This window comes from Ceratotherium simum, chromosome 6 (assembly GCF_057802395.1).
Source record: "Ceratotherium simum simum isolate JZ-2026a chromosome 6, ASM5780239v1, whole genome shotgun sequence".
NCBI classification, from domain to species: Eukaryota; Metazoa; Chordata; class Mammalia; order Perissodactyla; family Rhinocerotidae; genus Ceratotherium; species Ceratotherium simum.
In genome coordinates this window covers 24377739-24391231 of record NC_141905.1, presented here as the reverse complement: position 1 = coordinate 24391231, position 13493 = coordinate 24377739, and the positions used below count along the sequence as shown (strand labels likewise).

General features: G+C 51.2%; 1 protein-coding gene across 4 annotated transcripts in view; it reads right to left on the bottom strand.

Moving 5' to 3' along the window:
• Positions 1–13493, bottom strand: part of DLG5 (discs large MAGUK scaffold protein 5) — a 136247-nt gene that overhangs the window by 66465 nt on the left and 56289 nt on the right. For 3 of the 4 annotated variants that reach the window (XR_015552452.1, XM_087431989.1, XM_004426900.3), the window contains exons 3-5: positions 5724–5886; positions 3290–3433; positions 2402–2585 (exon numbers count right to left, since the gene is read on the bottom strand). Coding sequence is in view for 3 of the 4 variants with exons in the window: in XM_087431989.1 (XP_087288115.1) it covers positions 2402–2585; positions 3290–3433; positions 5724–5886 (491 nt within the window). In the remaining variant the exon portion in view is untranslated. The remainder of the gene's footprint in view (positions 1–2401; positions 2586–3289; positions 3434–5723; positions 5887–13493) is intronic. The other variant, XM_087431990.1, reaches the window with a different exon arrangement.

Here is a 13493-nt window from a genome sequence, read left to right as displayed (position 1 = left end):
TGCTCATCAAGCCATGATGTGGCGGCATCCCACATACAAAATAGAGGAAGATGGGCACAGATGTTAGCTCAGGGCTACTCTTCCTCAAGCAAAAAGAGGAAGATCGGCAACAGATGTTAACTCAAGGCCAGTCTGCCTCACCAAAAAAAAGGGGGTGGGGGGGACTAGAACAAAGCCAGTGCTATACTAGTATTGGATTGGAACCGGAAGTGTTAGTGTGAACTCATGGGTTTCAATATATAGTACATATTCAAGATTTAGATACAGATATATAAGAGGGAGGGAGAGAGAGACACGGATATAGAGATGTGTGTGTGTCGGTGTGTGTGGGGTGTGTACTCAGACACTGCCTACTCTGTCCACTGAGAGGACCAGGGAGCAGTAACACCCCAGTAGCTCTGAGCACACTCAGCACTCAGATCTTGCTTCTAAGTACCATTCCCCACTAAAAGGAAGGAGGACTCCTTAGAGAAATGGCTGATTTCCAGGGCTAGGGCAGGAAAATCATAAAATGAGCCTGGAACATCTTCTTGTGCCAGAGAGCAAGGAAGTGCTCAAAGAGTGAGGAGGACACATCAAAAAGAGGGATAAGCAAGCTTGAAGGGGCTCCCACTGGCCATTATGGATTATAACCCACAGAACAGAACAGGAAATCGTGAGTCCACATAGAGACAGATGGATGAGCAAAGGCAAAACAGATAACTTTACAGGAGAGAAGCCTGGAGACACCACCTTAGTCAAGTGATCGAAGTGAATGGCATCGTATCTGGTCATATCAAACCGAGTCCCAATGAATAGGATGCAACGAGAAGAAGGCAGCATCACTTCTGTGATAGTCCTGCCTAAGATGCATAAATGGACCAAACCATGAGGATCAGACAGATCCACAGTGAAGGACAGCCTACAACACAACTGGCCTGTAATCCTCCAAAGCATCAAGGTCATGCAGGTCAAAGCCTGAGGAACTGTTCCAGATTGAAGGAGACCGAAGAGACGCGACAACTATATGCAATGCTTCATTCTGAACGGGAGACTTTTCCTATTGAAGACACTATTGTGACAACGGGAAAAACTTGAATGGGGTCTGATGATGAGATGGCAGTATGTATCAACGTTAACTTCCTTCTGTTGATGTTTAAAGATTTTATTTATTCATTTTTTCCCCCCAAAGCCCCAGTAGATAGCTGTATGTCACAGGTTCACATCCTTCTAGTTGCTGCACGTGGGACCCGGCCTCGCATTGGACGGAGAAGTGGCGCCTTGGGGCTTGCCCGGGATCCGAACCCGGGCCGCCAGCATCAGAGCGCGCGCACTTAACCGCTAAGCCACGGAGCCGGCCCTGTTGATGTTTATATTACTGTTATAGAGGAGAACATCCTTGTTTGTAAGAAGTACACATTAGCGTGTTTAGGGGATGGGGCATCAGGCGGGCAACTTACTCTTACATGATCACAGGGGAAAAAAATTCTGTGCACTGTAGTTACAACTCTTCTGTAAGTTTGAAACAGTTTCACAATTAAGAAATTTTAATTGTAAATGAAAATAAAGCAATGAAGATAATGTCATGCTAAATTATCAGATGAGTTCACACTGTTACATACCAGCTTTGTGTCAAGCAAGCCCCAACAGTCCTGCTTTAACTCAGAGAACCATAAATGATTCTGATGGAGAGGGGTTCTCTGCTTATCAGACCTATGCTGCAGGGCTCGGAGGGCACTCCGCCTCTTCCTGGGATTGCCTTCCAACCCCAAACCTCCAACCGTCTACAGACACAGAACATGTCACCTGCCACATCCCTGGGCAGCCCAGGCAGTTCTGGATCGTAAGCTATGAGAGTGGAAGAACTGGCCAACATCACTCACAGCAAGCCAGTGTTCTGACTGGCCTGCTCCTCACGCCTTTGTCAATGTGAAGCAAGAGCTGGGCAAAGCCAAGAACTCACTTGGATGCAGAGGACAGCAAGAGCAACAGGCCACACTCCAACCCCAAATAATGATGACGACGCTCTATCTCGTACTGGCACAGGGCTTTCATACTTCCAAGATTCTCTCCATCTGATCTCACGTGATCCATACAAAGGAAAGAAGCTACAGACCCTTGAGCCCCCAGACTAAGTCGAGTTCCTATGACACACTGCACAGCACCTCCTCTTTGGTAGCCCTCTGATGACACAGAGATATGTGTGATTATTTGATTAACATCTGTCTCCCCCACTGGACTGCCGAGTCCAGGAGAGCAAGGGCTGAGCGTCTGCTCAGATATCCCAGCGCCTCACACGAAGTGGACACTCCAGAAATACTGGACCAGGTGGACGGTGGGTGGGTGGGTGAACGGGTGGATGCTGGGTGGATGGATGGATGACCGACCTAGGTCTGCCCCCAGCTGCCCGACCCGGCTCTACCTGCTGCTGCTGGGCCCGGAGGTCACCAATCTCCTTCTGGTCCTCCTCGTGGAGCCGCTTCATGTCCTCCCACGACTGCTGCAGCAGGTTACGTTCCCGCAGCAGCTGCCCGTTCTCCCGTCGCAGCATGTCCACGTCATCCTTCAGCTGGGTCTGGTCGCTGAGGAGCCGGCTGTGGAGTGTGCTGAAATCACCCCACACACAGTGAGTCCCAGCCAGCCTCCAACCTCCCCCGCAAATCATCACCATCCCCTCCAGGTCTCAATACTCCCAACACACCAGATGGGAGCCAACAGCAGCCAGGTCGGCAGCACTCAGAGGCAGGACAAAGCCTGCGGTCAGCCAAATGCCAGAAGGACCCAAACCACTTTTTAAAAACCTGACACCAAAAAAGTTATATATACAAAAAAAAAAAAAAAAAAAAAAGGGATAAGCTCCTACCTGGTATAGACCTGGCACCTCCAAGTACTGAGGCCTGGGCAAACATCAGCAGCTGGGCAGGCACATACGCTCAGAAGGGCACCAGGAGACCAAAAGGGAACAGGCCCCATCTGTCTCTCATGTGGCCAGGAGGTGCAGCAAAGCCCCCAGACGGTGACCCTGAAGCCCGGTGATCTGCCTGGCCTACCGCCTCATGTTTTCAATGACTTTCCTACCTATCAGCTCCCGAAGCTGGCAGTTGATGGAGTGAAGGGTTAACAGCCTCTCTTTGCACTTAGGAAAACTGAGGCCCAAGACACAAAGCCACTTGCTGAAGGCCCAGTGCTTGCTACGTGGCAGGGGCAGGACTAGAACCAGAACCCCTGGCTCCAAGTCCAGAAATAAAGAAAGGCAAGAGGCAGCCACTCAGTGGGTACTGGGAGCCCTTGCCAGGCAGGCCCCACTCACTGGTAGAAGTCGGTCTCCTTGGCCACCTCTTCACACCTCTTCAAGGCGTTGGTGTGCTGGTTCTGCAGGCTCTGCAGGTCCGACATGGCCCGCACACACTGGATCTTCAGCCTCTCGTAGTCGGGATTCAGCCTGTGGTAGGGCCTGGCCCAGACGGCAAACAGCCCCATGAACAGAGGCCCCAGGATCACACTGACAAGGAACGTCTCTCCCCCAAGAAGCCATATCCTGGGTCACTCCCGCCCAGTGGTCCCCAAATGCTGGCTCCTATGCACCACAACCACCCGGGTGCTTGTTAAGCTCAGGTGTCCTGGCCACACCCAGACTGACAGAACCAGAACCCCCAGAATGGAAGAGCTTTGGTTGCCTGAGCTCCCTGCATTGGCCTGGAGAGCTGAGAAGGTGCTGTCTTATTCTCTAGGAGCTTCCAGAAGACCATGTGACAGGCCTGCACACACAGTGCATGCACCAAACACCTGTGAGGAAGCTGCTCCTCTCCCAACAACCTCTCCTCCAAATCATCACCATCCTCTTCTCTCCTGCTCCTCTCCTCTCCTGACTGAGTGATTCTCAATCTTGGGGACACATTAAAACACCAACACCCAGACCAATTACATCAGCCATCCCTAGGGGTAGGACTCAGACATCAGGATTTTTCTTTTAAACTCCCCAGGGGATCCCAATGCATAGCCAAAGTTGAGAATAGTGGCCGGCAGCAGTCATGGTTCTCAAAGTGGGGTTCCCATGGGCCGGCCCCATGGCTTAGCGGTTAAGCGCGCGTGCTCCGCTACTGGCAGCCTGGGTTCAGATCCCGGGTGCACACCAACACACTGCTTCTCCGACCATGCTGAGGCCGCGTCCCACATACAGCAACTAGAAGGATGTGCAGCTATGACATACGACTATCTACTGGGGCTTTGGGGGAAGAATAAATTTAAAAAAAAAGAGTTTAAAGTGGGGTTCCCAGACCTGTAGCACTGGGATCACCTGGGAACCTGTTAGAAATGCAAATTGTCAGGCCAGCCCCAGCCCTCCTGAATCAGCACTTGGGAGGGAGGGAGGGCTAACTAGCAATCTGTGCTTCAACAGCAAGCCCTCCAGGAGATTCCAGTGCATGCTTGAGTTTGAGAACCCTTGCTCTAGAGCAGGCGTCAGCAACCTTTGTCTGTAAAGGGCCAGACAGTAAGTACTTCAGGCTTTGCCGGCCATACAGTCTCTGTGCGACCACCCACTCCGCCTGGGTAGCATGAAAGCAGCCACGGACAGTGTGCGCTCTCGCACACCGCGTCTTCACTGGCCCTGCCTTTGTGCTGTGTGACTGTGGGGCACATTCCCATAAAAGCAGCCTCAAGGAGCAGGCTTTGCAGCCCTGACATCACCCCTAGAGGAACCTTCCTTGGGACAAGGTGCACACCCTTGATGCTCCTAAAGGAAAAACGTTAAACCAGTTCCCCTACCCTCAGGACCCCTACCAGCATCTCCCAGAAGGATAAACTGCTCTGTGTTCCTCCTCCTCCTCCAGGAAGCCCTCCTGGATCATGCAAGGGGGTAAAGGCTCTCCCTCTGCCCCACCCCATGGGACGCTCTTCCCTGGTATCTACCTCTCAAGTCCAACAAAAGAAGCAATCAAATATTTTCTTGAAAACAACAAAGAAGGCAGGTAGAATATACCCTTCCTAAAATGCAAACATGGCAGGGTACAATTAATGTGTTTACAAACCACATAAAGATCCACCCAACGGGAGGCAGGCCGGGGTCTTCTGGGAGAGTCGTGCACGTACACATGCAGACGCACACACAGACAGACACACACGTGTGGACCCGCCAAGGGCTCAGCAACGGGATGACTATCTCTAATAGGGCGGGGGGTGCACACAGCAGCAGACAGGAGATCAAGAGGGGAGCACATTGTCCTGGGGCTGGAAAGCAGAGGCCTGGAAGGGGGCAGTGACGAGCTCAAGGCCATCCAACCAACCAATGGGGAGGCACCAAAGTGGTACCAGGTCCCTCCAGCTGCCGCCAAGACCACCCACCACAGCATCATCTACAAGGCGAACAGGAAGGCTGGGAGGCTGACCCCAGGCTCTTCTGCCACACAGGTGTGTGCGTGCACACACACGAGCACAGCACTGTCAAGGGCCAAATGTATGATGGACACACACTCGCAACTCCTCTGAATCCCCAAGTCATGTGATTCAGGCCATGGGCTCCAATTATGATTTGGAGGAAGCAACAAGCCTGCGCCCCCTCCCCCCAGCCCCACAGGGAGAGTGTTTCAATGTGAGGTGGCACAAGGGGACACCCAGGCAGTGCAGCACAGACCCCTGGGAGCTAAGGACCCTCTGTGGGGCAGGGGATGGTGATGCGTCAGGATAATAACCCTGGCCCACTGACAAAGTGGTGAGTGCTGGGCAGAGGGCAGGCCGATCACTACCTCTTGTCAAAGGTCGTCCCGTGAGTCGCGAAGGCCAGGCGCTTGCGCAATTCATTCCTCTCTCGGGTCATGAGCCGCAGCTGGATGGAGAGGTTCTCCACCTTCTCATTCACTTGCCGGTCGGTGAGGAGGGGCGGCGGAGATGGCGCCTTCCCGGTGGTGCCTGGCAGGAAGAAAACAATAAAGTGAACTCACATGTACACAGCACTCACCAGGAGCAGGCACTGTTCTGAGCACTTGGCTTGCATAAGCTACTCCCAACAGCCCTAGCAGGGAGTCCAGTTAGCATCCCCCTTTCACAGATGACAACACCAAGTCAGAGAGTAAGAGGTAGAACTGAGACCTGAGCCCAGGCACTCACCCACCCCCTCTCCTGGGCCTGGTTGAAGACCTCCACTCTCTTCCCAGCCCGGCTTCGACACCTCCAGGATGAATTGTTGTGGTCCTAATCCTCACATCCTTGCCTAGTCCAAAAAAAGTGGCTATCACCCACCCCTGGGCATGGGGAGGCCAACCTGAGCCCCAAGCTAACAGAAGACATGGCCTGAGGAGGAAGGGACAGTTGGAACCCAGAGAAGCTCCTGGGGACTGAGGTAGCCAGCTCCAAGGCTGCGGCCCAAGGGCTGTGTCCCCGTCCTCCCCTGACCAGGGCTGGACGCTCTGCACAGCTCCTGTTTCCAAGCCATGCAACTGCCTGAAGGACCTGCCTAACCATTCCAGGTGTGCGGGCTTGGAGGAAGCTGTCAGGGAGAGGCGTCCACGGCCTAGGTAAGCGTGATGTGATGCAGCTAAGTCCTGGGGCCTCTGGCTGCCCAGCCCACACCAGGCCCTCCTCACTTGTCCCCAGGACTAAAAGTGTCCTGAAGGGAACGCCATGCCTTATGCTATTACTAAGGAACAGCGGCCAGCGCCAGCACCTCTGACAAGATCCAAAGCTGTTTCTAAGAAGAAAGCACCTCTCTCAAATGCCCAGGAAAATCAGATGACTCCATGGTGCTTTTATATTTAACTGTCCATACGTTCACCTGAGATCTCTGACCCTCAGAGATCCTTGGTGGGGTCAGAGGAACCCACAGCAGCCATCCCACTTTATGAATGTGATCTGGAAGGCTGACTCACCCCAAGCACACAGTATCTGTCTCCTCAGGCGCCCTAGAATGTGCAAAGGCAAGATACACGTCTTCTGACACTGTGCCACCTTGACCACCACCCCCCAGCTGATCCTTGATGGCTGACTGCTTGTTCAAACCAAGTGTCCTCCAAGACAGGCACTCAGGTGTGGCCCTGCGTCATCCAGAAGTGGAGTTTGCAGAGTTTGACACTGTGGGTGACAAGCTAGACCATGGTCTGAGGCAGGAGCCTCAAGCTCTCAGCTCAGCATTATCCAGACTTGGTACCCCAACCACCTGAACCAGTACCCCCTGAAGTGCACGTTATTTTAAAACCACCACCACCATAACGACCAGGATCCTGTGCTCCAGGCCAGATGTCCTCTAAGGTGGGACCTGGGACCAGCATTTCCACGAGCATCTCCCCTCCCACGTGGTTCTACTCCACAGCCTGAGTAGAACTCAGTAGAACTTCTACTTCTCGCCTTTCCCCAAAAGACCCCGGATCCTCATCCCTACCCCCTGGAGTTTTGAAAAATAGGCTGGTTACAGCTCCGCATGGGCTGGGTAACTTCCTCCCCCTCTGGCAAATGAAGTCACTTGCATGAGGTTTAGCCCAGGGCCAGTTCTACACAGTCATCTGATTTGCAGTAACTGACCCGGCTCTGCCACGTGGGGCTTCCTCTGGACGTGTGTCTGACGCCCGTTATGGAGGTGCCTATGACTCACCTTCTAACCAACTCCAGGGGGAGATTTATCTGTGGAGGACTGACAAACCCAAGACAGTGGGATGAAAAGATTCAAAGAGCACCCAGGAAAGGAGGATTTCAATGTTCACAGTCACGACCAACCCACACAACAGCAGCCACCACAGATGTCCCAGGCATAAATTTAAGCTTCCCAACAACTCCAGCGGTGAGGACGAATGTTATCATCTCCATTTCACAGGTGAGGAAACTGAGGCCCAGCAAGGTTAGGTAATCGACCCAAACTTGCACAAATGGCAAGTGGTGCCTGGGAGGAGAGCCTGGGCGCCTGGATTCAGAGCACATGCTCTTCGCCGCCGTGCCTCGCTGCCTCCCAAATGACAACGCTTCCTTCCTGCCTGGCCGTTTCTGAAATGGTTTTCATCCATTATCCCATTCAGTCCCCTTAAGGAAGACACTACTGTTATTCCCACTTCACAGATCAGGAAACAAAACCTTATCAGCTATAACAACGCGTCCAGGTCACGGCGCCAGGAAACGACAGCACTGGGGTCTGAACCTCCCTCCACCTCCTCCCTCGACCTCCCTGACCCCAGAGCCCAACGTCTTAAGTTCACACTAACCTAAAAGTTCACAAACTTTTTGATCTTCAGACCTCTTCACACTCTTAAAAATGACTGAGGACTCCAAAAAGAGCTTCTGCTTATACGAGTTATATCTACCTAACAATATCTACCAGATTAGAAAGTAACACTAAGAGAGAATTTTTATACATCTACTAATTTTAAAATAACCAAAAACCCATTACATATTCACCGATTTTTTTTTATGGAAAATTAACTACCCTTTCCATTACAAAACAAAAACTGCAATGAGAAGAGTGATATTGCTTTGCATCTTTATAATGCTGTCTGATATCTGGCTTAATACAGACAGCTAGAGTCTCACATCTGGGCAAAATCACCCACCATGGATGGAAGCTTTAGAAAACTCCACTCTACAGTGGAGTCTGTGTGAGGACAAGAGTGGAAAAGGCAAGTGACATCTTAGCATCGTTATGGAAACAGTTTGACCTCACCGCCCCCTGAAAGGACCTCAGGGGCACCAGACCATGCTTCCAGAACGGCTGCTCTGTGCTATAATCAAGTCCAAGAAGTATCAGAGAAACAGCAGATCTTGAGTTTCAGAACTGAAAAGCACCACCAGGCCCAGCAACCTGCCTCCAGGGAGATACGGAATTTTCTCCCAATTTTACAAAGGAGGCAACAGAAAGATGCATCCCTTGGCTTTCCCGGAAGCTGAAGAGAGGAGCAGAAGCAGGACAGAAGTAGGGGTCATGAGACTTGTCACCACCCCAGCCACGGCCTCCCGTCTCAGGCTCCAGAGGGATGAGGCCACAGGCTCTGCAGCCATGAGGACCTGGGGGCAGCCGATCACGCTGCCAACAACATGAGTGCTGACATTCGCCCAGCACGACCTAGGAGCTGGGTTCTGTGCTAAATGCGCTCTGTCTTCACCTCATTCACCCCCGCGGCACCCTCCCCACTATCTGCTTTGATCACCCCGTGACAAACTGATGTCCAGAAAGAATGCACAGCTAGGAAAACGGTGGACCCCCATGCAAACTCGGCTCTAACTCCAGACCTGGGGCCTCAACCACTTTGCTACACCGCCTCTTGACAGGCGTGGTCTTCCATTGCCCTTCCCCTGCCCCAAAGGTTTGAGCATACGTGAAACATACAAGTGTGGCCAGGCCAGCCTGAGAATCCATCAACGGCAGGCTCTCTGACTTAGGGGAAAATACTGCCTGGATGCCCCTGTCCTTTCACAATGAGGAAGGTGGAGGGTGGAGGAGGGCCACAGGGGACCTCAAGAAGAATCCCAAGATGTGCTAAGCCAAGAAGTTCCAGACTAATAGCAAATCCTCTCCATCCCCATTCAACTAAAAATACAGTTTTTCTCTTTTTGCTTGCATCTCAGGGTTGAAAGACGTCGTGAAGATGATGCAGTCCTCCCATCCAAATGGTTGTCATCTGATTGGCAGTAACTGACCCGGCTCTGACAGGTGGGGTTTCCTCTGGACATGTGTCTGATGCCCATGCTGGAGGTGCCTATTTGCAATCCCCCAAATAGCCACCAAGACTGTTTGACCTCCTCTGCACTGAAGGAGCTCACTACATAGCAAAGCCTATCTAATCTCTCCTCACAAAATTACTCTCTGTACTGAGTTCAAATCTCTCTCTCTCTACCTCCCCCACTGACCCTAGATCTACCCCTAAGGGCCATAAGGTACAACTGTAATTCCTCTTCCACATAACAAACCTGCAAGTATTTAAAGACAACTACCAAGTCCCTTTAGCTCTACAGAATAGCTAAAATTAAAAAGTGACACCACCAAATGCTAGCACAGATGCAGAGAAACTGAAATTCTCAAACATTGCTGGTAGAAATACGAAATGGTACACCACTTTAGAAAACACTTTGGCAGTCCTTTATCAAATTAAACAGGCACGTACCATACCACCCAGTAATCCCACTCCTAGGTATTTACACACGAGAAATGAAAATTTACATTCACACAAAAACCAGCACACAACTGTTTATAAGAACTGGTGAATGGATAAACCAGTGTTACACTCATCAATGGAATACTACTCAGCAATGAAACGGAATGAACTACGGATAACAACTAACCAACACACACAAGAGCGTGGGTGACTCTCGAATGCCTTATGCTAAGTACAAGAAGCCAGACTCAAAGGCTACATACTATATGATTCTATTTATACGACATTTGGGCAAAGACAAAACTATAGGGACAGAAAAGAGATCAGTGGTTGCCAGGGACTGGGGGTGGAAGGAAGAAAAGCTGACCACAAAGTCACAGAAGGAAATTTTGGGGAGTGAAGGAACTGTTCTGTATCTTAATTGTGGTGGTGGTTAAATGACCATATGTGTTTGTCAAAACTCACTGAACTATACACTAAAAAGGATAAATTTTACTGTATGTAATTTATACCTCGATGAATATGATTTTTAAATTTTTTTTTAAGTTAAAAATAAAACCTGTGGTGCCCTAAACTGAAGCCATCATCCCAGGAGTGACTGGTGAAGAGATATGGATTGTCAACTCCCTCAGTCACTGCAGTTATAGGAAACATTTTAAATAACAAGGAAAATAAAAATTAACTTCAAGTGAGTGGTCCCCAAAAACGCCAGAAGCCTTTCCCTCAGTTCTCCTACCCCATGCAGCTGTTCCTTTGGATTCAAATGCCGGCCTGTCCACTCTCCCTGACTTCCCTCCTTCCTCTTTCCAAATCTGGAACACACTTGAGAAGAGGGCATGTTTTCTTTTTCCTTTTGGTGTCCAGGATGGGATCCAGGGGGTAAGGGATTTAGATTGGACTACAATGGCCCCAAAAGGGGTGCTGGCAGATGCCAAGACAGCTGGCACAGGCCTTGGTGTGAGAGGGAGAACAGGAGCAGAACCGCAGCAGAGCCCCTTTCACCATCACAAGGGTCCTGGCTCCTCCTCCCAGTCGCCCTGGCTGGTGTAGCCACCTCCATAGACCACTGACGCTCGCAAGCAGCCTGGCAGCTGGGTGGTCTTCTTGGCCATAAGCCTCTTTTTCCTTAGCTCCCTCCTCACCACGCTCCAGCTGACCCTGAGGGCCACTCCCTCGATCTTATTTACAGCTGGACAGGTCGCAACTCTCCTTCAGAGCCCTGTGGGCCTGTGGTGCCAGAAGCCAAGGAGAAAACTGGCACTGGCCAAAAGTGGTCAGGTGGAGTGGGGATGCCCAGGTAAACATCTTGGCCACCTCCAGGCCCTGGCTGACAGGGAGAAGCAAAGCAGCGGCAGAACGTGGTCAATCACAGGCAGCGGTGAGCAAACCCAAGCCATCCTCACCTCCAGCCCAGGAGAGCAAAGCCACTGGGAGAGACGCAGTTCCACATCCTGAACCAGCTTCAGGAGAGAACTTGTTAGAAATGCACATATCAGGCCCCTCCCAGACCTACTGAATCAGAAACCCTGGTGGTGAAGCTGGCACTCCCCTCTGGGTGATTCTGATGCCTGATAAAGTTACAGAACCTCTGGTCTAGACCCAAGTTGCATTTGCTGGTCAGAGTGACTTTTTCTCGCTTGTTTTATTGGCTGTCCAGTAGCCATTGCATTTAAAGGCATCACCCATTGGTGAAACACAGGGAGGGCCCCTTCCTCTAACTACGAAAGCCCAAGGGGATGCCCTCCCTGATCAGTACAGGCCCGCAGCTCAGCTCCTCCCAGGAGTTAAAGTGAAAGGAGGTTAGATCCCAACACAGCAGCTGCGGTCTTGCCAGCTCCCAGATCTCCTCCCAGATAAGCTACTTGCTCTCAAATCCCTGACTCAGGGTTTACTTCGAAGAAACCCAAACCAAGACACACAATGACGGCCTACTGCTTCCTGCCTCCTCCTGTGTCTGGAGTACCATTCCTGGAAGGCCCAACTCAAGGGCCACCTCCTCCTCAAAACTTACTCTGACCTCCCTCATCAGAAATAACTGCTCCTTCCCCAGAGCTATTTCTTTCTTTCTGTTTTACACAGGCCAGAATGGCCAGTCACTTACCTCTCTGGTGCTATGGTCTGGGTCTGAATGTTTGTCTCCCCAAAATTTCTATGTTAAAATCCTAACCCCCAAGGTGTGGTATTAGGAGGCGGAGCTTTTGGGGTGATTAGGTCATGAGGGCTCCACCCTCATGAAAAGGATTAGTGCCCTTCATAAAAGGGACCCCAGAGAGCTCTCTCCCTTCTTTTGCCATGTGAGGTTACAGCCGGAAGATGCCGTCTATGAACCAGGAAGTGGGCCCCACCAGACTCTGAACTGCCTTGGTGTTGGACTTCCCAGCCTCAGAACTGTGAGAAATAAATTTTTGTTTCTAAGCCACCCAGTCTTGTATGGTATTGTTACAGCAGCCTGGATGGACTGAGACACCTGGCCAGACTCTAAGATCAGGGGCCAGGCCTCTCTGTGATCCCTATGAGCACTGAGCGCGTGCTCCAAGAGCAGAAGGTGCTCCCATTCGTCTGATGAACTGAGGGCAAACAGGCGCCTGACCCAAAAGGAGCAGAGAAGGAAGGGTCAGAGGGCACAGGGAGTCAGGGGACAGCATGCCTCCAGATGACCTTCCTCTATCAACCACAAGCTGCACTTTCAAGGAACCTTCACTGGGATACAAAGGAAGCCCTCCAGCTCCTTCTCCTGACAACAAACCAGGGGACCTCTCTGCTTAATGAGAAATCTCTCCTGATATCTCAATTTGCATGAAATTTAAGGCTTATTTTATAAATGCTGCCTAAGATTATCTCTTCTCCTTAAAACTTCCCATTTATCCAAGATGAGAAATAAAAGGCACCTGAGAAATTAGGTCAGGATGAATGGGGAGGAAAAAATATCGACTGCCTGAAACAAGCGTGCATGTCCTGGGCAGATCCGGGGGGCCTCCCCACTGGGAGCAGGATACTTACTAACAGGCAGCATTGGGTGGAGGAAGGCCTTGAAGAAGCCACATGCGCTTAGCTGATGAAAACTGCCTGGAAAGGCCTCTGCAGAAAGACACTGCAACCTTTAAGACTGTTAGTTAGCAAAGGCGCGATGAGTTATTAGTAGGGTCAAGCTGGAGAGCTGAAAAGGGACAGACCACCTGGGGATCTAACGCTAACCAGGGGAGCTGGCCAGGTACTAGCTGTCGCTTAGAAACTGCTGTATAGGGGCCAGCCTGGTGGCATAGTCATTAAGTTTGCGCTCTCTGCTACGGCAACCCACGGTTCACAGGTTCGGATCCCGGGTGTGGACCTATGCACCGCTCGTCAAGCCATGCCGTGGCGGCGTCTTGTATACAAAATAGAAGATTGGCACAGATGTTAGCTCACGGCCAACCTTCCTCAGCAAAAAAAAAAAAAAAAATGCTGTAT